The sequence below is a fragment of the Microcaecilia unicolor genome, chromosome 13 (genome assembly GCF_901765095.1).
Source record: "Microcaecilia unicolor chromosome 13, aMicUni1.1, whole genome shotgun sequence".
In the NCBI taxonomy this organism is placed as follows: Eukaryota; Metazoa; Chordata; class Amphibia; order Gymnophiona; family Siphonopidae; genus Microcaecilia; species Microcaecilia unicolor.
In genome coordinates this window covers 82,873,711-82,895,339 of record NC_044043.1, presented here as the reverse complement: position 1 = coordinate 82,895,339, position 21,629 = coordinate 82,873,711, and the positions used below count along the sequence as shown (strand labels likewise).

The following is a 21,629-nucleotide window of genomic DNA, read 5'->3' as shown; positions in this document are numbered from 1 at the left end:
AACTCCACTTCTCACCTTTCTTTCTTCCAAGCAAATTTCATTTACCCAACACCCTTTGTAACCAATTATTCAACCAGTTTCTGATCCAGTTAACCACTTTGGATCCCATTCTCAAGCTGCTGAGTTTATTAATAAGCCTCCTATGAGACCAGAATCAAAGGCTTTGCTAAAATCTAAGTAGACCATATCCAGCGCATGTCCTTGATTCATTTCTTTTGTCACCCAGTCAAAAGAAATCACATTCATTTGGCACTATCTACCTTTGATGAAGCCATGTTGACATGGATCCTGTATCCCACTGGATTGTAGAAAGTTCACTATTTCCTTCAGTGGTGTCTCTATTATCTTTCCCACCACCAAGGATAGATTTACCAGCCTGCAGTTTCCTAATTCTTCTCTGTTCCCACTTTTGTGAAGATGGATCACATCAGCCTTTCTCCAGTCCTGAAGAACATCCCTCATATCAATTAAATACATCCTTTAGAGGACCCACCAATTCCTCTCTGAGCTTCTTGAGAATCCTAGGATGTATCTCATTGAATTCCATGGCTTTGTCCATTTTCAGTTTTGTAAGCTGTTCATAAACACTATCTCATTGAACTATTTGGAATTGGCACCATCCTTATACCTTATAAAATGTCTTTGTCATTCATTTGCAGACCTTCTCTAAGATTTTCTTCTGTGAACACTGAAGAGAAGTATTCACTTAGCATTTCTTCTCTTTCATCGTCACTTTCCACACATAGGCCCTCCCCTCAGCATATTTACACCTCTGGCCTTCTTCCTTTTCTCAGAATACCAAAAAAATGTTTTGTCACCTTGCTTTTATATTTTTAGCCATTTTTACCTCTGCCTGTGTTTTGCCATCCTTATTTCATTCTTTGACTCTTTCAGCTTTAGTATTCTCATTTGTATTCCCCCTTTTGTAATCTTCTGTATTTTGTGAACTCTACAGCATTTTGCCTTGATTTTTGCTGCCATTTAATTGGTGAATAATAATGAGTTTCTTTGCCTCTCGCTTTTATTTACTTTCCTTAAATATAGATCGCTATAGCTCCTTTCAGTTTAACATACCTCCTAATTTCTGTGGACTGGGCCATATGAGGGAATAGTGACCACAAAAAAAAGAATATTCTTATTCTTGAAATAAGCTTTAAGAACCAAGATTTTATCAGCTGTGGTGTGAAGGAGACCAGAAGAATGGCTTTAAAAGAAGTAACATCTTGGGAATCTTCTAAGGAACACATAAGATCTAGAGAAGAAAACCAATTGATCATGCCCTCCCAAACTCTGTGCTGCTTGCGCTTTATGCCAGGTTAGGTAAAATAAGTTGAACAATAACAAACAATACACACTAAGCAAAAGCAAAGAAATTATGAAACCAAGAAAAGAAAAAAATACATCCTCATAAATTTTTTAAACAGACCACTTCAAGGGGGGAAAAAAATAAAAGGAAATGCCTTCCATCAAAAACTCTGAGACAACCTCTACCACATGGCACCTACTCCATCAATGACCCATAATTCCCACTCACCACAAACCACACAAATCTTAACTAGTTAGCAAACATTGATCAGAATGCTCAGATAGAACTAATTAAATTGGGTCAACAAAGATATACAGTACCTCTTCCCCTGAAAAGTCAGAACACATTTACAGGGAAATTTTTAAAACGAATGACCTTACTGCAGCCAGGATATGAGCCCTGGACTACAAGAAAGTCTCCCTCCTAATTAGTGGGACTGAGCTACATCAGGAAATAATTGAGCTTTGTGACCACAATAAAGAACAATCTCATTCTGGAAATAAGTTTTCAGAAGCAAAATTTTATCAAACTGTGATGCAAAAGAGGCCAAGAGAGTGTGGCATCTTGAGAATCCTCTAAGAAACCCATATGATCTACAAAAGAAACCAGTTGATCAAACCCTCACTAAGTATCTGCCGATTGCACTTTTTATGCAGTCAGGCAAAATAAGTTCAACAATAGCAGATTGTTAGAATTAGGAATATCCAAGATCTCCTTTAAGTACTTCTGCAACAGTATTTCAGGAGATAGTAAATGTGTCTGAGGAAAACATAAAAAATCTCAGGTTCTCAGACGTTCAGTTTTCAAGCAATTCCATCTTCATTGGCTTAGTTAATATATTTATTCTGTTATCTAGTTCTGCAAATTCTCAGAAGACTCTTTGGTAGAGTAACATAATTGGAGGCCGTATCTTGTTAAGGATGTAAAAAGAATTGAAGCGGTGCAAAGAAAAGCTACGAGAATGGTATGGGATTTGCGTTACAAGATGTATGAGGAGAGACTTGCTGAACTAAACATGTATACTCTGGAGGAAAGGAGAAACAGGGGTGATATGATACAGACGTTCAAATATTTGAAAGGTATTAATCCGCAAACGAACCTTTTCCGGAGATGGGAAGGTGGTAGAACGAGAGGACATGAAATGAGATTGAAGGGGGGCAGACTCAAGAAAAATGTCAAGAAGTATTTTTTCACGGAGAGGGTGGTGGATGCTTGGAATGCCCTCCCGCGGGAGGTGGTGGAAATGAAAACGGTAACGGAATTCAAACATGCGTGGGATAAGCATAAAGGAATCCTGTGCCGAAGGAATGGATCCTCAGGAGCTTAGTCAAGATCGGGAGGTGGGGCTGGTGGTTGGGAGGCGGGGATAGGGCTGGGCAGACTTATACGGTCTGTGCGAGAGCCGGTGGTGGGAAGCGGGACTGGTGGTTGGGAGGCGGGGATAGTGCTGGACAGACTTGTAGGGTCTGTGCCAGAGCCGGTGGTTGGGAGGTGGGGCTGGTGGTTGGGAGGTGGGGATAGTGCTGGGCAGACTTATACGGTCTGTGCCCTGAAGAGCACAGGTACAAATCAAAGTAGGGTATGCACAAAATTAGCACATATGAGTTATCTTGGTGGGCAGACTGGATGGACCGTGCAGGTCTTTTTCTGCCATCATCTACTATGTTACTATGTCCTACAGAAGTTTTGAGCATACTGTCTGACCACCTGCCAGGTATCTTCAAGCAAACTTTCCTTGGTGACTCTGGTATAAACTGGAGGCAGTTGTATTAGATTTTTGAGAAGCAGAACTAGTTCCTTTGGATGATTTATTTCTCTCTGAATCAGTTGCAGACATGAAGAAAATCCTCTCTGCATGTTCAGTTTTCTTTCTATAGCACTTTGCTTGGTCTGTGCACTGAGATGTAGGTTCCAACTTCCTCAATCTGTGCCAGCCCCTCTCAGCTCACTGAAGCTTTTGTGTCTCCTTTATCAGTTCCTCAATAACACACACACACAAAAACAAATCTGAACGATTCCACAAAAATAACTCATGTTTTTCTTTTAAGCGCAGTTCTTCAATAAACCATAAGGTGGATATTTTAATGGAAACACATTGTTATATGTTTCTGAAATTGCTTGCTTCCACAATTCTACTTGATTTATGAAATTGCAGATCACTATCTTTTCAACTGTGCTATTGTGTATTTTATTGATAGCTCCTCTTTGTACAGTCTTGTAATTTTTCTGTCTCCGTTGTAGAGCATGTTGTGTGCTGTTATTTTATGACATAGCCATTGTTTATTTGGATCATTCAATATACCGCCTTTCAAAGTATAGTATCAGTGCAGTTTACGGGCACAACAAGAAGGGGTGTAAATAGCACAACAGTTTATCTTTTGGTAGATACTGAAAAAGTTATCAGTAAACATTAAGGATAGAATCAGAAATCCACCCCTGTTCCTTCAAATGCCTTAGTTTGTTCAGGTTTCTTAGATCTTTTGTATTAAGAAAAGCTTTTCTTAAGGGAAATCTTTTGTTGCTTTGGTTGTTATATATGGGTCTCGTAACCACTTGTAACCACTCGCCTCCACCTACCCTCCTCTCTTCCTTCCCGTTCACATTAATTGATTTGATTTGCTTACTTTATTTTTTTGTCTATTAGATTGTAAGCTCTTTGAGCAGGGACTGTCTTTCTTCTATGTTTGTGCAGCGCTGCGTATGCCTTGTAGCGCTATAGAAATGCTAAATAGTAGTAGTAACCTATAAATGTACTCACTCTGCTGCTCCCCAGTATCTCTCCACACTCGTCCTTCCCTACACCCCTTCCCGTGCACTCCGCTCCATGGATAAATCCTTCTTATCTGTTCCCTTCTCCACTACTGCCAACTCCAGACTTCACGCCTTCTGTCTTGCTGCACCCTACGCCTGGAATAAACTTCCTGAGGCCCTACGTCTTGCCCCATCCTTGGCCACCTTTAAATCTAGACTGAAAGTCCACCTCTTTATTGCTTTTGACTCGTAACCACTTGTAACCACTCGCCTCCACCTACCCTCCTCTCCTCCTTCTTGTACACATTAATTGATTTGCTTACTTTATTTTTTGTCTATTAGATTGTAAGCTCTTTGAGCAGGGACTGTCTTTCTTCTATGTTTGTGCAGCGCTGCGTATGCCTTGTAGCGCTATAGAAATGCTAAATAGTAGTAGTAACCTATAAATGTACTCACTCTGCTGCTCCCCAGTATCTCTCCACACTCGTCCTTCCCTACACCCCTTCCCGTGCACTCCGCTCCATGGATAAATCCTTCTTATCTGTTCCCTTCTCCACTACTGCCAACTCCAGACTTCGCGCCTTCTGTCTCGCTGCACCCTACGCTTGGAATAAACGTCCTGAGCCCCTACGTCTTGCCCCATCCTTGGCCACCTTTAAATCTAGATTGAAAGCCCACCTCTTTAACATTGCTTTTGACTCGTAACCACTTGTAACCACTCGCCTCCACCTACCCTCCTCTCTTCCTTCCCGTTCACATTAATTGATTTGAGTTGCTTACTTTATTTATTTTTTGTCTATTAGATTGTAAGCTCTTTGAGCAGGGACTGTCTTTCTTCTATGTTTGTTCAGCGCTGCGTATGCCTTGTAGCGCTATAGAAATGCTAAATAGTAGTAGTAGTAGAAAGAATTTTGAGTTTTGAATGAAACAGTGAATATAGGGGTTTTTCTACTAAAATCTGGTAAATTTTGCACTTACTGCATGTTAACAGCAAAACAATAGTGGTAAATTCAGTGGATGTGCCCAGCATCTATTTTGCATTTACTGCACAGGATAACATTTTCTGTACGACTCCGCATTACATGCAGTGCAAGATAGCATGAGAGCACCCACACTATCAGGGATTGCATAGGACGCAAGACCCACTGAAAATAAATAAAATACTGCTGCAGCAGCATCTCCCCCCAAGCATCTGTCCCCCTGATGTAGTCCACCCCCCCCAGTCAAGGTCTCATATCTCTGACCCCTGTCCTCTGATCCAAATCCCTGAGTCCCAACTCCACCCCCCAGGCCTCCACAATCTGACTCTTTCAGTCACAGTACTGACCCCCATCCCTTTAACCTACCTGGGGTCTGCAGTGGTAGTTCAGGGGCTCTGCAGAGACAACGGTCACCCTACTGCTAGCAGAGGAGAGGTGTCGTTTTGGATGATGGTGCTGACCTGGACAACAATGAAGAGTGACTGCTGTGGCCAGAGACCCCCCCCTGAACTACTACTGCAGACCCCAGGTAGGTGTTGGGGGGTGAGAGTGGGGTTTTTGTATCTGGAGGTTTGGGATTGTGATCAGGGGGTGTCGGGAGGGTTTGGGGCAGTGATTGAGGAGTGTTGGGGGTGTTGGAATTGAGGGGTATCAGGGAGTTCAGGGTTGTGATTTAGGAATGTTGTGGGGGGTGAAGGATTTTTTTTGGGGGGGGGAAGCAAGGAGGGCTGTAATCCTCCACCATTTTTCTGTGGCTATGCCACTGAACTTCCAGTGGCGCAGATGCACTTACCGTCTCCTCATGAGGTAGCAACTCGTGTGCCAGCTGTCACAGCCGACCATTCCTCCACCTGCTCATGTCATGCTCAGCTCCCACACACTCTTGCATTAGCTAACATGGGATTTTTTACCTGGTTGGCTGTGTTTTTAACACAGAAAATGCTAGCACAGACCTGTGGTTATGTCTACTGCCCAGTTATACTCACATTAGCTGCTTAAAGCAGCTTGATAAAAGGGCCCTATAATTTGGTATTGTAAATAGAAGGAATGTGACTGATTTTTTTGAAAGAGAAAGATGAATGAGAAATCTCAAAGTTCCACATATGTATCTAATCAAAGTTGTGCATGGTAGAAATCAAAGAATTAATCACCTTCAAATGTATATAGTTGTTAATGTCAGTATTCTTAAATGGGGATATAAAAAAAGTTTTTGGGTGGGTTTTGGAGGGCTCACAATACAATATAAGGGAGTAATGATGAGATGTATACCTGTAACCTTTTATGTGACGTCCACTGCAGTCCCCCCTAAGGTATACAACTGCTTTCCTGGGATGTGTGTATTGCCAGTCTACTAAGAATGCTAGCCCCTCGTATGTCCCAATGGCTTGATTTTGTGTGTTTTTCACATGGATTTTTTTTTTCGATAAATGGTCCAAAAAAAAAAAAAATAGAAGCACTGAGGACAATGTTTAACAAATGCCCATTTTTTTAAACAAAAAGATAGACTTTTTCTGGTTTGAAAATGCCATATTCGCTACTGGAGTTTTGGACATTTTCCGCAAAACATCCAAAGTCAGATTTAGATGTCATATCAAAAATGCTCATAGACACCTATGTTGTCTGTGTAAATTAGCTCCAAATAGGCGCCTACTTGGACATCCTACCTAGGTGACCTGTTCTAAAATTACCTTTTATATTACTTTTCATCAACTGCTAGGATTTGCCTAGGAAGATATGGCAGGTTTTGTTCATTGTCTTTTCACTATGGGCCGGATTCAATATAGGTTGCCAAAATGAGTTAATGAGCCATTAGCAATCAGTATAATTGGTGTTAATTGGCACTCATTTGGGTTTATGCATGGATTTTCCCTGCACCCTGTTCTGTGTCATGCATGCCTAAATTTTATAATGTGCAGCTCAGAAAGGGGCCTGGCCATGGGAAAGGGGCATGGGCGAGTCAGGGTTGTTCCCTGTAATTAGGCCTGATTTTATAGCATAGGGTCATTTTGCGCCCAACTGCCATTAGTTGCACGACAGCATTTATGCCAGGTTTTCGTAGGCGAATGTGCTGCGCCCAAAGTTTAGCACAGATCTACCCGGCACCTAACTGTGGACGCCATTTATAGAATTTCCCCCATACTTGTACTGCATCAGTTTCATTTTATTAAAATATCTCTGAAACCAGAGAAAAATATTTTCACCGTATCTAAAGAATTACATATTCCAAAAGGGCATTTAACTCTTAAGTTGAAATTTTAGACAGCTTGGTATATTTGTGTATCTGAATTTCTTCTAATGTCGTTGCCATGTTGGTCCACTTGTATCTTTATTTCAAGGAAAATGCTCTATAATAGAGAACATTGAACTGTCGAGGATCGTATTCAGAGCAATGAGAGGTTTTTTTTTTTAAATGTGTGACAGTTATACACAGACAATATTACTGTGAACAAGAGGACAGACACAGGGGGAGCTGGGCTTAGCTCTATTCTTTGCATACCTGTTTTTGTCTCTTCCTATTGTCCGTGGTTTTGCAGCCTGACCTCAGAATATCAAGAGGGCAGCAACACATCCAATTACTGTCTGGGAAAATAGTATGGCCTTATTTCTCTTTTACTCTCCACTCTCCCAAGTGTCATGCTTTTTTTATTTTTATAGAAAATACATAACAGCTATCGAAGTGAAAACTCATTGTGGAACCACGAGTTCAAAAATTTAAGCCCATGATACTGTGTTTTCTAAATAATTGAAATCCATCAGTATTTCAAATGCAGCCTTTTGTTCTCTGGTTTCTGTAGTTATGTCTTTTCATGAATTCCTTGCTGACTGTTTTTGAACTAAATGAAATTAAAAGAATAAAAGATTGGCATGCACCCAATTTTGGTTTCTGTATGTTGAAATAAGGGTCACCAAATAAGTTGTGTTTCCCAAGCCATGGGTCACAACCACAAATTAACTCTCAAAACCCACATTTAGGATTATGACCTGAGTGAGCAAAATAAAATTACTAGCCACGTCTCCCATTGAGCCTACATGGGCTCCACGGAAGGTAGGGGATGACGGCAGCATCAGCCATGATGCTTTTCGGAAGGCTGGGAACAGCAGCACAGAAGAAAGGTTGGCCTCCAGAGGTCACTTGCTTTCTAGTCTCCAGAGGTCATTTGCTTTCTAGTCTGTGGCTGTGAAATTGGCTCCTGGCCACAGAAAGATTAATAAAGCACCGTTGTACATAACTGTAACAGTATTTCTTTATTTTTGTCCTGACCGGTTTCCTGCTGTCACTTTGGACTTCCTACTTAATTGGAACTGGCCTCTATTGGGCTACAGTTCCATGAGCCAGCCTTCACAACTACCTAGGAATTTTTCCTCTCCTTTATATTTCTTCTGAATTTATAGCCCTGTTATTTCTGTGAAAGTTCATGCCTGGGGGACCACACATTAAAGATCCTTACGGAATCCTGCAGTGAAATCATAGGTCCTACATCAAGCCACTAGGGGAATAATTCTGTAAGTGGGTGCCTCCTCTTAGGCATCCCAGTGACAAGCGGTGAGAGCATATTCGGTAATGGCTCCCTGATTCCATTATAGAATACTCCTTACATTTAGACGCCTGCAGTTACACCAGCCATAGACCTGCTGTAACTGCGGCAAGGGCAGGTGCAACTTACAGTATTCTGTAAGTTGTGTGCATACTACTACTACTACTTATCATTTTTATAGTGCTACAAGGCATACGCAGCGCTGTACACCATACACAAAAGACAGTCCCTGCTCAAAGAGCTTACAATCTAGATAAGACAGGCGACAGACAGAACAATTAAGGGTAAGGGAATCAAGAGGATAAAGGACAGGGCAAGTGAGTTAGGAGTCAAAAGCAGTGGTAAAGAGGTGGGTTTTGAGTTTGGACTTGAAAACGGGTAAAGACGGGGCTAGACGTACAGGCTCAGGAAGTCTATTCCAGGCGTGAGGTGCAGCGAGATAAAAGGAACGGAGTCTTGAATTAGCAGTAGAAGAGAAAGGGACAGATAGGAGAGATTTATCTACAGAACGGAGTACTCGAGGGGGGACGTAGGGAGAGACAAGAGTGGAGAGGTACTGGGGAGCGGCAGAGTGAATAAGTGCATAAGTGGCAGCATCACCCATACTCCACCCCTCCTTGCATTTACACCCTATGGACTATATTCTGTAAATGGAGCTAAAAAATCGGTGCTGAAAAAAATGGGTGATCAATGCTATTCTATAAAGGGCAGTCAAAGATGAGCACCCATTCTAGAATAGAACTGAGCGCTGATTTGGGCACCAGGACTTACGCATGCTGAAACCAGGTGTAATTCTCGGCACCCAATTTGCGCGCACATCAGTGCCCCGACCTGCCCATGCACCTCCCAAGGCCACGCCCCCTTTTGGGTTGCAGACTATGGGATTTGGGCGCACATTGTTATAGAATAGCACTTAGCAAGATGTGTGCCTAAATTCAAATTGGTGCCAATTAGCACCCAATTATTGGCACTAATCGGCTCAATAGCCAGTTTATTTGGGCGCAGATCTTGGATCACACCCAAATATAAGCGCCCAATTTTGAGTGCCATATAAAGAATCTGGGGGGTATGTAGTTATGCTCGTAAGTGTACACTCACCTGTGAAAGTGACAGTATCCTGTACATTTTTGTGCTCAAATAGTATATACATGTGGGTGTCTAGTTATAGAATTGCAATTTAGGTGTCCTTCCCTTCTGGGGCTATGAACACTGCCTTCGCTGCCCCTTAGCCCAGGGAAACACAAGATGCAACCTAGGAACTGAAACTAGATCCTCATGGCAGTGCACAGCTGTGTTTCTTTACCTAAACTGTTTTTTTTTCCCTGTGTGTGTTTTTTTTAAGGTGCAAAGAAGTTGACTAACAGAGCCACTCTTTGGTACGTTGCCCTCTCTCTGAAGAATGTAGATAAGATCCTTGAAGTTCCTCCAATTACGGTAAATCTATGAGCACTTTAATTTAATATGAATTTTTATGTACTGTGACATACCCAAAAGTGTGGGCATGATCTGCTAGCTCACACTTGTTTTTAAGTTTTGCCAAAGACCTTTAACCCTGTCATGGCATTAGCTGGGCGGAAATTGCTGTTAGAAGCTGCATGGAAATAAAGGTCAACAATTTTCTTTATTGTACTAGCTACATTTGTGGCTAGCTTTCAAGAGCTATGCTTCCCCCATCAAATCAGTGCTAAAATGAGCTTATTAGGCTTGTATTTCAGGATATTTTTCAAAAAGAAGCAATTAGCATGATCATTAGAAAGAGCCAATGCCACAAGGTCATGTGTAGGGGGGACTGTTGCCTTTCATTATCTGATTTCCCTGTTAGCTTATAGATTTAATTATTTGAACCAATGATGTCTTGAAGGATCTGGGCCTTTGAACTGAATGTTTTTGTAGTGTGCTGCACTTAGGCAGCAGTATCCACAGTAAATTAGCATATTGCTGTCTATAATCTGGTTCCTGTTTTGTTCTCCTAAAGAACAGTTCTTCTGCAGTGAGCTAAGGTAACTAGTTACTCAAAAGGTTTCCATGCAATAGACTGTAGTTAGACTGTGGTTCAGTAACTCAAGTGAACACTGGGCCGTGGTTAAGACTTTCTCTGTTGATATATCTTAATTATTCCTAATGGTCAGTTTGGATCGATAGACTTTATCCGGTCTATTAAAGAAATCTGCAAATATTTAGATGTACAGTATGTATGTGTGTTTGTGTGTATTGGGGAGCTCATTATGGAGTTGAGTGAGGGGGTATCTTTGCTTAGATCAGTAGTCAGGATCCCCCCCTCCCCACAAAACAAAAAACCAAAAGTTACATAGTCTGGGTACATGATTTAAAAAAAAAAAAAAAGCCTAAGGCTTTACAATTCCCATTATACTCAGCAGAATCACAGCAGTTCTATTTAGAATGTTGCCTGCATGTATAATAATTAAAAAAAAAAAAAACAGGCTGGCACTTTCTCCACTTAGACCCCCAGCATTTGACCCCATACTTTCCTCAACAGGGCTTAATTTTTGGAGAAATTGCCTGGAACACAGTTAACACCACTTCTTTTCAGTCTCCAGCTCCTCCCTTCCAGGTAGCCTGACAAGAAGAGGAGGAGTGGAGTGAGACTGAAACAAAGCAGAGAACAGTCACCTTGTCCCCTAATCCAACTCCTCTTCTGTTATACCTATCCCTGGCTTGCCTGCCTCCTCCCCAGCTAGTTTCTCCTTTCCCATCCCTGACCCCAGTACTGTTCCCAGACAGACTCTAGCATCTTATTTCTCTCTCTCTTTCTTTCTCTCTGAACCTAGAAACACTCCTTAGTCAGACCCCAGCATCTCCCAACACCCCCCCTCCCATGGCACTTTTCAGGTTTCTTCCATTTCAGCCCAGTGAGCTTCCACAGGTTTCTGCTCTGACCATTGCTTTCTACTTGGTACAGCCCCATGGCTGTCTCCTCCATTCCCATAGGACAGATAGATGGTTCCTCCTCCTGCTGCTTTTGTTCAGGGGAAACAAGGACACATGCTCCTTGCTGTGTCTATGTTGTCACGAAAGTCCTTTAACTCTGGGCTTTTAATGATGATGTTGGCAGAGACAGAGAGCTACAGGAGGGCAGACTAGTCACCCTATTTATTCAATTAAATGATTTTCAACTACTGTATTAAAAAGTCCCTTGGGCTGATTTTGGCATGTGGGCTGTACTTTACCCTTCTAGTATTGAGACTACTAAAGCAAAGAGTGGAAGATTACCCTAGTGGTTAGAGCACTTGACAACAACCAGGGGGAATCCAGGTTCAACTTCCACTGCTGCTACTTGTAATCATATAAATACCTAGTGTATCTGAATGTAACTCACTTTGAGGAATTACTAAAAAGGACTGACTGTGGTAGGCTAAAGAACATTGCGCCGCCCATTGACATCATCAAGGCAGGTCAGCATCAGCCTTTAAAATCTCGCTAACCCCTGCTGGTATCGGAGGTGGAGGAGAGTGTACCTGGTTGCAGTGGGACATTCTTGGAGGACCTTTGAGCTGACTGTGGTAGGCAGAGGAACATTGCGCCCGTTGATGTAATCAAGGCGGGTTGGCATCAACGTTTAAAATCTCACTAACCCCTGCAGCATGGTCAAAGGGCCCATTGTGAACTACTTTGGAGCCACTGTGAGCCATAGATCCAGGTTTGGAATTTCACTCCTCTCCTTTGCTTTTTGGTATATTGTTTTGTTTGATGTTTCTAGATGGGGAAACATAAAGCTAAACCCAGGCTTCCCGTTGCCAGTACACCAGTAGCAGTGGGTCTAGTGGAGAAACATCTTGTGGTAATTAGGAAAGATACTCCTCCTTCTTTATCTTTGGGGTTGGACTCCGGTACTTCCCAAAATTCAGGGGAAAGGTTTACCCCTGAACTACCTGTTCCTTCCATTCTTTCCCGTCGGGGGGGGGGGGGGGGGGGGGGGTTACCCAAAGAAGGGTTTTCCACCCTTGAAGGAGGTTTAGCCTCATGTTGTCCATCTGCACCTGTTCCATCACCCTTTGATCAGTTGAAACCTGTGTTGTTTCCAGTAGACGTTCCTACAAGGGAAGTATAGACTTCTCAGATTTTTCTTTTGGACATTTGGACAGTGGTAAAACGGACTGAGGCTCTACTACAGGGCCCAGTACAGCAGCTCTGTCAATTTTCTCAACAGGTGTTTCCTAAGTTGGTAGTACTTGAAGTAAAATCTCAACAAATGAATGATTCTATTAAAAAAATTGGAATCTCATATTGCTATTTTACAACAGGTTGGAACATCAGGGATTAAAGACAGTCTTTTTCTGCATAGACAGATTGAAAGACTAGAAAACCAACTTAAGTCTCCTTACTTGAGATTCCTTAATTTTCCTGTATGTTCATTGCTACCAGCTGAGATTTCATTGAGAAAATATTTCCAAGAAGTCTTAATGTTGTTGAATGCACATACTATTCTGGTTACTAAATGTTGTTGTGTTCCTCAGACGATTCTGAAAGCAAGGCAGATTGATGGGGCGCCAAAGACATGAGATGTTAGATTTAACTGCCTTTTTAGAAACAATTCAGTACACACTGAGCGTTGTACTTTACTGGTTTCTTTTGCATCAGAATTGGAGAGATCTTTGGCATTGAAAACTTGTTTTAAAAAGAAAGATTATTTAGTTTGTTGAGGTAAACTTCAGATATTTCCTAATGTGTCTTGAGTCACTCAATTTAGACGAAGACAGTTTCTCCAACTAAAAGCTAGAGTTTTAGCTCTAGGAGCTACTTTTTTCCTAAAATTTCCTTCCAAGTGTATAATTACCTTTCCAGATGTGAATTATGTCTTTGAACCAGACCAGCTAGAAAAACTACTGATAGGGAAGCTAAATAATATAATCGTAGGTGGTTAATGTTTGTTAGATTGCCTTGATATTTTCTAGGTAGAATGTAATTATAGTATTACTCATTTCTTTTTGGAATTTTTTTGTGTATTTTTTGTGCTCTATCTCCCTTGATGTGGACTATATAGTTTCCTGTAAAGTGCTGATATGTACTTATTTTTGAAAATATGAATTTTTTTTTTTAATTCAAACAAAACCATTTTTCATCAAGCCTTTGATAAAATGCTATCTCTTTTTTGCATATATGGGCATAAACACTTGTTTTCTGATCTGGACATGCTATATAAATTTAGGCTGTATGTCAGGTAAATTTTAAGATTCTGTTCTGGGGCAAGGAAGGGGGAGACATTTGTGAAGACAGAGCTCCTTTGGTGTCCTCGTAGCCATTGAGGAATCACCCACAGAAGGCCATTAGTTCTTTGCCTTAAGCATTTCTGCTTAATGTGCTCAAACCTTGCAAATGATACTAAACTTTCCTGGCCAGAACACAAAAGACCTCATTCATGAAAGTATTTTTTTTACACTGGTGCTTTTTCCATTGAAAATGTGCTAGTTTTTGTTGATAAATCATGTGCAGTTTTCACTTCAGAGCAAAACTGACATAAGTATTTTAAGAAATCAGCCCCCGATGGTGTCTCTGCTGCCATGTCATTGAACTGTATTGAATTAATGTTGAGAAAAATATTTTTACAGTGAATTGTCGTTGATACATATAAGGATGGATAATAAATAGAAAAAAATGCTAAACGGAATCTGATTTTCATTTTTGTATTTTGTTCTTACAGACTTTGCTGTCTAGTTTGACTCTAATCTAGAATGAAAAGTATCCTCATAATATTTTTGGCAGTCCCAGTGTACTAAAGTTTAATGTTTGACTATAATCATGGTGATGGGTATCCCAATGGCTATGATTCATGTTCTGGTACATGACCTAATGAGTCATATTACCTCAAATTCTCCCAGTATGAATATAATGCTTTAATAAATCTATTTTCTCTTATTCCAGGCATTCTCAGCACAGGTCCTCGGGGACTGCAAACAGGTCTGGTTTTCAGAGTAACAATATGCACATTTAACCTGGTTTTTGGACCAAGCATATTACATAACTTTCTCACTCTAGCAGTAAACTACTTGGAATATACTTATTACTAACAAATACTGTGCATAGTTTTAACTTTCCAGATATTTGCATTTGAAAATAAACTTTGTTCGTGATTCTGCTTGGTGATTTTGTATTTAAATTGGCTTTCATAACACCATGTGTGCAATGTACAAATAGGCAGTGGTTGAAAGTACATCCTTTTTTTATGCACGCCGAAGCCAAATTGCTTTTTTCTTTTTGAGTTTATCAAAATGTCGTTATCTAATGGGGAAAACATTTGAATGTGGCTTGAGCAGAGTGGGTGGGAAGGTAATGAAAGAATTGGACACTTTGCAGCTTCTAAGAAAAGTGAATGGATTCTCTGTTTTATATATATTTACATGGAAAAAACAGAAATAACCTGATTTGACAATTCTGTGTAACTATAAAAGTATTCTTTTTCAACTTTGAAATCAAATTGTAGGCAAAGCATGCCATTTTCAAACACTTTTTCTTTATTTATTTTAAAACTTATATCCTGCCTTAATATCTAGGTGGGTTCCAAATAAACATACACACATACATGCAATATATAACTAAAATATTACAATAAAACACTGAAAATAAAATAGGACAGTACAATTCATAATCAACATCCATTATATGCACTCATGAAGTCAAAAAGGCATGCACGAACAAGTTTGTTTTCAAAAATTTCTTAAATTGCCGCATCCCATCAGTTGACCTCAGTGGAACTTTTTTGGGCCTTTAATAATTATTGCTACATTGGGTAATTGGTATGATTTTTTGTGTGGTGTTTTACTACCAGAAGACTTTCCACTAAGAAGGTCTTAAAGCTTTAAAGGCAGGAGGTTTGCCTTCTGATGTAAAGACCGTAGATCTCTTTTTCTGTCTCACACAAAAACTGCTTCAATGCCTTCTACAATTTTCTGAGTTAGGTTTGAAACCTGATTCCATTAGTGTATACATTAGTGCAATTGGCGCATATCACCAACATGTAAAAGGTAAACCCATCTCTGTACAACCTTTAGGTGTTCAATTTATTCTGAGCGTTCTTCTACTGTGGTCTTCCGTCAAGCCTCCCACAGTCATGGGGATGTCATCGGATATCAGCATAGTTTTAACCCAGCTAATGAAAGTTCCGTTTGAGCCACTGAATACCTTTGGTCTGGAAGGCCTTGTTTTTGTGGTGATGATGTCACTGTGTAGATTTAGTGATGTCCAGGCTCTAGTAACAGATTCACCTTATACCAAATTCTCCAACAACAGGATGGTTCTGTCCATTCATTCAAAGTTCCTTTCCAAGGTGGTATCAGATTTCTACCTTAATCAGTTAATTCTCCTATCAATATTTTTCCCAAGGTATCATTCCTACAAAGATGAAAGTGCATTGGATTGTAAGAGAAAGCCCACCCAGCTTTTTGTTTCTTTTGACCCTAATAGGGAAGGGGATGCCCATCAGCAAATTCACACTGTTTAGCAAACTGCATTTCCTTCACTTTTGCCCAAGCAGGCTTGATTTGTGAGGGTCATGAAATGGCTTGTAATGCCAGAGCCATGGCTGCATCAGTAGCCCACTTGAGATCGACCTCCATGGCGGAAATTTGTAGAGTTCATACATTCACTTCTCAGTACTATTTAGAAAGACTCCTGAAGTGTTAGTAGATTTGGCCAGTCTCTCCTCTAGAATCCTTTGGGGATTAGAATCCAGCTTCATCCTTCAGGCCCATTTCTCTTTATTTCTAGGCTGCCTTCCAAATAAAAGAAAAGAAGAGAACGAAAAAGGCTTATAGGCGCCAAAAATATTTGTTAGTGTTTACTATCGCAGTGCCTATTGAAGTTGTTTTCCTCTTTCTGTGTTGAAGGCAGCCAGTACCTATCCTGCTTGTCCGCAGAGAAAACAAGTTGCTTACCTCTAGCAGGTGTTCTCCTGAGACAACAGATTGCAAGTCCTTACATACTCTTAGTTTATTACTAGACTGGGGTGGTGCTATGTAACAGCGGCAGGTGGGAAGTGGCGCACATATGTGGTGAGATGGCTCAAAAACTTTGAGAGGAATCAAAGGTGCTGTCTAAGGAGAACATCTTCTACAGGTAAATAACTTGGTTTTCCAAGCATTCCTAGAACCTAGAAAATGTGAGCGATAGAATGCTTGTACTACTATTGCTGTTTGTCATGAAGACATCTTGTCAAATAACCATCGTATGCTCGGGCATGTACAGTTCTATAAAACAACATTAAAAACTCCAGCTATCTTGGTCATATTCTCCCGAATTCTGTATATAGCACTCAGAGTTACTAATGTAAATTTGGGTGTGTACCCAATTTGTATGCGCAATTTAATTGAAGAGCCAATTAGCATTAATTAGGCCCTAATAATTATTGGTGCTAATTGAGATTAATTTAAATTTACGTGTGCATATTTACTTATAGCGCCATGAAGGGGGTGTGGTAATGGGGGGGGGGGGGGTCATGGGTGTATCAGGGGCATCTCTGGAATTTAGGCATGAGGATTTACACCAGGATTCAGTTGGTGTAAATCCTCGCAATCAGGTTAAAAATTGCCCTCCCTCCCTTTGTTGCCTCAGAATTGGAAGTAAAACTTCTAAGGCTGAACTCATCCCTCAGGTGTATCGTGTCATCTCCATGTTTTGCCAGAACTCACTGGAAAATAATACAATTAAAACTTGCTTTTTGGCTAAGCTGTGGAACTGGACTAATGATTTAGGGCTGTGTTTACTAAGGCACGCTATAGGTGCGTTAGCGTTTTTAATGGTCGTTAATGGTTGATACATGTTAAATGCTAATGTGCCCATAGGAATATATTGGCGTGTTAGTGTTTAATGCGCCTTAATTTTAAAGTCGCATTAAAAATGCTAACCTGCCTTAGTAGCATTCCCCATAGTGTACTTTGAGTTTGTTGGTGATGCTATATATTGATGTGAAAATGAAATATATGAAGTATATTTGATGTGTGAGCTTATGAAGAAATATGGTATTTTATCATTTGATTTGTTAAATGTAATCTCATGACCCGTCGGGAAATTCATCGTTAACATGGCAAATTTATTCACAAGAATGGCAGTTTTGTCAGTTATTTGTTAAAAAGTGGTATTCCAAAAATTTGTTATATTCAAACTTGAAAGCAGGTAAACAAAATACTTAAAAGGTATATAATTATATTTTGTTATTTCTGATCACTTTTTAAAGCACTAAGGCAATCCATTGGATTTAAGAACCTATTAGTCTTCTGCTTTATGTTAAAAATAAACATTTCAGTTGTGGCCAGGGGGTTTTCGCTCTCTGATCTGCACTCATGGACTTATTTAAATGCAAGTTTTTTTTATTTCAATTTTTGCGCCCACAGTTTGATCTCCCTTTCACAGTATTGCTTTACTGATTGCACAAATGGAATAACTTGTACTCATTACGATGGAGATTTTAATAGTTCTGTTCATCTTTTTCATCAAGATATTTTCAAGCTGTCAGAATACTTGACATATTCAGGATGCCTCTTATGTTTTTCTTCTCAGTATGAAAGAAAAGAACAAGAAGAGGAAGGGAAAAAACGGTATGAAGCTCAAAAACTAGAGCGACTGGAAACCAAGCATAAAGTTGACAATGTTATTTTGCCCATTGTTAATCCAGGTGAACATGCATTCATTAACATTCTTAATAACATCTCTTATTAAGTAATTTTCCCCACCACCCTTTGATGATATAGCCTCATAAACCTCTGAGAAATATGGTCTTGCAATTCCAATGTGCTCCATTAAATGAAAAGACTCCAAAAGATATTTGAACATTGAATGTGAGAAGACTGTATGGTTTGTTAAAGGACGTGCTATCTTTATAGATATTGAGAAGATGAGAAGCATTGATGTCTAAGTCTCTGATCATGGAAAGATTAAAAAGAACTTGTAGTTTTATTTTAGAAAAGTGTTTATGTTCTCCTCCCAGGAGATTGAGACTACTGAGTCAGTGATGTCACTACATTAGTATCCTGTTTAGCTAATAGACAGATTTTGGCACCTTTGGACCCCATAGACGCTTCTACACTGCACTGATAGAGACAAAGATACATTGCAAAGAAACTTGGATAAGGGATAATAAACTGCAGCTAAACAGTCAGAAAACTTGTCTGCAAGCATTTACTAAAACTTTCTACCCCCTGACCTTCATCTTCCTGTGCCATAGGTAGGGTCACTTTCCTGCTTATTTTCGAAGGAGATCGCCGGCCATCTTCCGACACAAATCGGGAGATGGGCAGCCATCTCCTAAACCTGGCCAAATCGGTATAATGGAAAGCCGATTTTGGCTGGCTCCAACTGCTTTCCGTCGCAGAGCCGGTGAAAATTCAAGGGGGTGTGTTGGCAGGGTAGCGAAGGCGGGACGGGGCGTGGTTATGAGATGGCCGGCTTCGCACGATAATGGAAAAAACAAAGCCGGCCCTGACGAGCATTTGGCCGGCTTCACTTGGTCCCTTTTTTTCAGGACCAAGCCTCAAAAAGGTGCTCCACCTGACCAGATGACCACCGGAGAGAATCGGGGATCACCTCCCCTTACTCCCCCAGTGGTCACCAACCCCCTCCCAACCAAAAATAAAAAAAGGTATATTTTTTGCCAGCCTCAAATGTCATACCCAGCTCCCTGACAGCAGTATGCAGGTCCCTGGAACAGTTTTTAGTGGGTGCAGTGCACTTCAGGCAGGTGGACCCAGGCCCATCTCCCCCCTACCTGTTACACTTGTGGTGGTAAATGTTGAGCCCTCCAAACCCCCCCCCCCAAACCCACTGTACCCACATGTAGGTGCCCCCCTTCATCCATAAGGGCTATTTGGTGTACAGTTGTGGGGAGTGGGTTTTGGGGGGGGGGGATTTGGGGGGCTCAGCTCACAAGGTAAGGGAGCTATGCACCTGGGAGCAATTTTTGAAGTCCACTGCAGTGCCTCGTAGGCTGCCCGGTTGGTATCCTGGCATGTCAGGGGGACCAGCGCACTACAAATGATGGCTCCTTCCATGACCCAAAGGGCTTGCATTTGGCCGGGTTTGAGATGGCCGGGCCCGGTTTCCATTATGGCCGAAAACCGAAGCCGTCCATTTCTAAATCCGGCGATATCTAAATCTGGGGATCTCAACATTTCACCTAAATGTTGAGATTTGGCTGGCCCCGACCGTATTATCGAAAGAAAATATGGCCGGCCATCTTTTTCGATAATACGGTTGGCTCTGCCCCTTTACGGAGCCGGCCCCATTCGATTATGCCCCTCCACGACACCCAGTGACTCTTTCAAAGTGTTGGGAGTCATCTTAGATTTCAGTTTGTCCTTCCATCAATATGTTTCGTCAACAGTCAAGACATGCTTTTTCCATCTACACTGTGTTCGCTCCATCTAATATCTCTTCAACCAAGATGCCTTGTGTGTTCTCATTCACGCGTTTTTAAAAACATGTATATTTTACTGTAATGCCATGCTTTGGGGGGGGGGGGGGGGGGGGGAGGCGTTGGCCAGAAGGAGACTAAGTGACTGCAACTGATTCAAAATATTGCTGTTAAATTGCTTCTTAAAGCCTATAAATTTAATCACGTAACACTGCTATTACAGCTTGAACATTGGCTTCCTGTGGAATACCAGATTAATTATAAAATCTTGTTACTAAGTTTTATATTCCAGTTCGTCGGCTTTTTTTTGTTTTCACATCTGCTTCCCTGCATCCCCTCTAAGACATTACTCTCCAGTCAACAGCAGCTGCTAGTTATCCCTATCCATCTATCTGTGCCTTTGTATACCTATTCAACTTCCATGTTTAATGTTAGGGGCCTCACTCTGTGGAATGCCTTACCGTTAACTCTGCGAAGAGTGGACTCTCTCTGAATTTAAAGCTATACGCAAAGCCCACCTGTTCCGTGCAGCCTTTAATTGTTGACTTTCACTCCTTTGAGTGCGCATGGATGATCCAGCCAGAGCCTGTTGGCTCACAGCAGAACTTTGTTTCTAAGTTTATTTTGTTTTTCCTGTTTATAATTTGATTAAGTGTTGCTTGTGTGCCTCTTGAAATATTATGCCGTTTTTGACTTATACACCGCTTTGATGGTCTGACCCTAAGCAGGATATCAAATAAATCTAACCTTGAACAGTATTTCTCAGTCTCCAGCAGATAGTAAGGCGCATCCCTTGCAGTTTGGAGCTTCAGTGTGGTAAGCCAGATCTAGTGAGGTTAGTTTTGGGGCTCCCTTAAGTGGTTAAAAGAGAAGGGAAGATTTTAAAAAATAATTATAAAGAAATTAAACAAGGATTGGCTGGGCCACTCCAGAAGAGCCTTGGGGTGCTAAACCAGTTGTCCTGTTATTTTCCTGTGGAACGTCCCCCGTTTGGAGAATCTAGGTGTCTTGTTCCTCAGCCCTTTTTCCTGCTTCTGGAAGGGGGACCTGGATTAAAAATAAGAGAGAGAGAAAAGAGAGACGGGGTAAATCTTTCTTCAGTCCTGTTAGCCGCAGCAATCAGGGCAGTTTTGTCTTGGTGTGGAGGGAGGAGAATAGGAGACTCATGGGACTCAGGCCTGTAGCTCATTGTGGGGCTGTTGGGGTGGAGTAGGTATGGCATATGGCTGGCACTGCACAATATGCAGACACCATTGGTTGGAGTTGTTTGCAGGTGGTACCTGCTGCACCTGTTTAGCAGGCTTCATCAGAGTGATTCCCAAACATCTGTTGAAGTGGGCCTGCATTTGGAGGAGGCAATACGGCAGTCATCATTCTCAGGAGTTTTCCGGCCTGACAGAGGACCCATTTTGATGGGAAAACACTGCCATATTAGACTCAGCAGTAGAAGTCTTAACTCTTGAGGGACCTCCAGTACTGAGCAAAATAGAGACTTCAGAAGTTGTCTGTAGGCCTAGGGACTGCAGTTTGGAGCTGTTCGTGGGATAGGCTTTCAGACCTGAGTTTGTTCTTTTTGTCTTAAGAAGATCTAGATAGTGGAGGATCTGTCCCGCAACCTATGGAAGGGCCCTCTGGGACCAAGAAATCAAGGCTCCGTTTTGGAGGTGTCTGGGATGAGGATGGATCACTGGGATCAG

General features: G+C 41.3%; 1 protein-coding gene across 2 annotated transcripts in view; it reads left to right on the top strand.

Moving 5' to 3' along the window:
• Positions 1 to 21,629, top strand: part of ACOT7 (acyl-CoA thioesterase 7) — a 204,934-nt gene that overhangs the window by 80,930 nt on the left and 102,375 nt on the right. The window contains exons 4-6 of one of the 2 annotated variants that reach the window (XM_030185904.1): positions 9,916 to 10,007; positions 14,454 to 14,489; positions 18,084 to 18,198. In XM_030185904.1, the coding sequence (XP_030041764.1) occupies positions 9,916 to 10,007; positions 14,454 to 14,489; positions 18,084 to 18,198 (243 nt within the window). The remainder of the gene's footprint in view (positions 1 to 9,915; positions 10,008 to 14,453; positions 14,490 to 18,083; positions 18,199 to 21,629) is intronic. The other variant, XM_030185905.1, reaches the window with a different exon arrangement.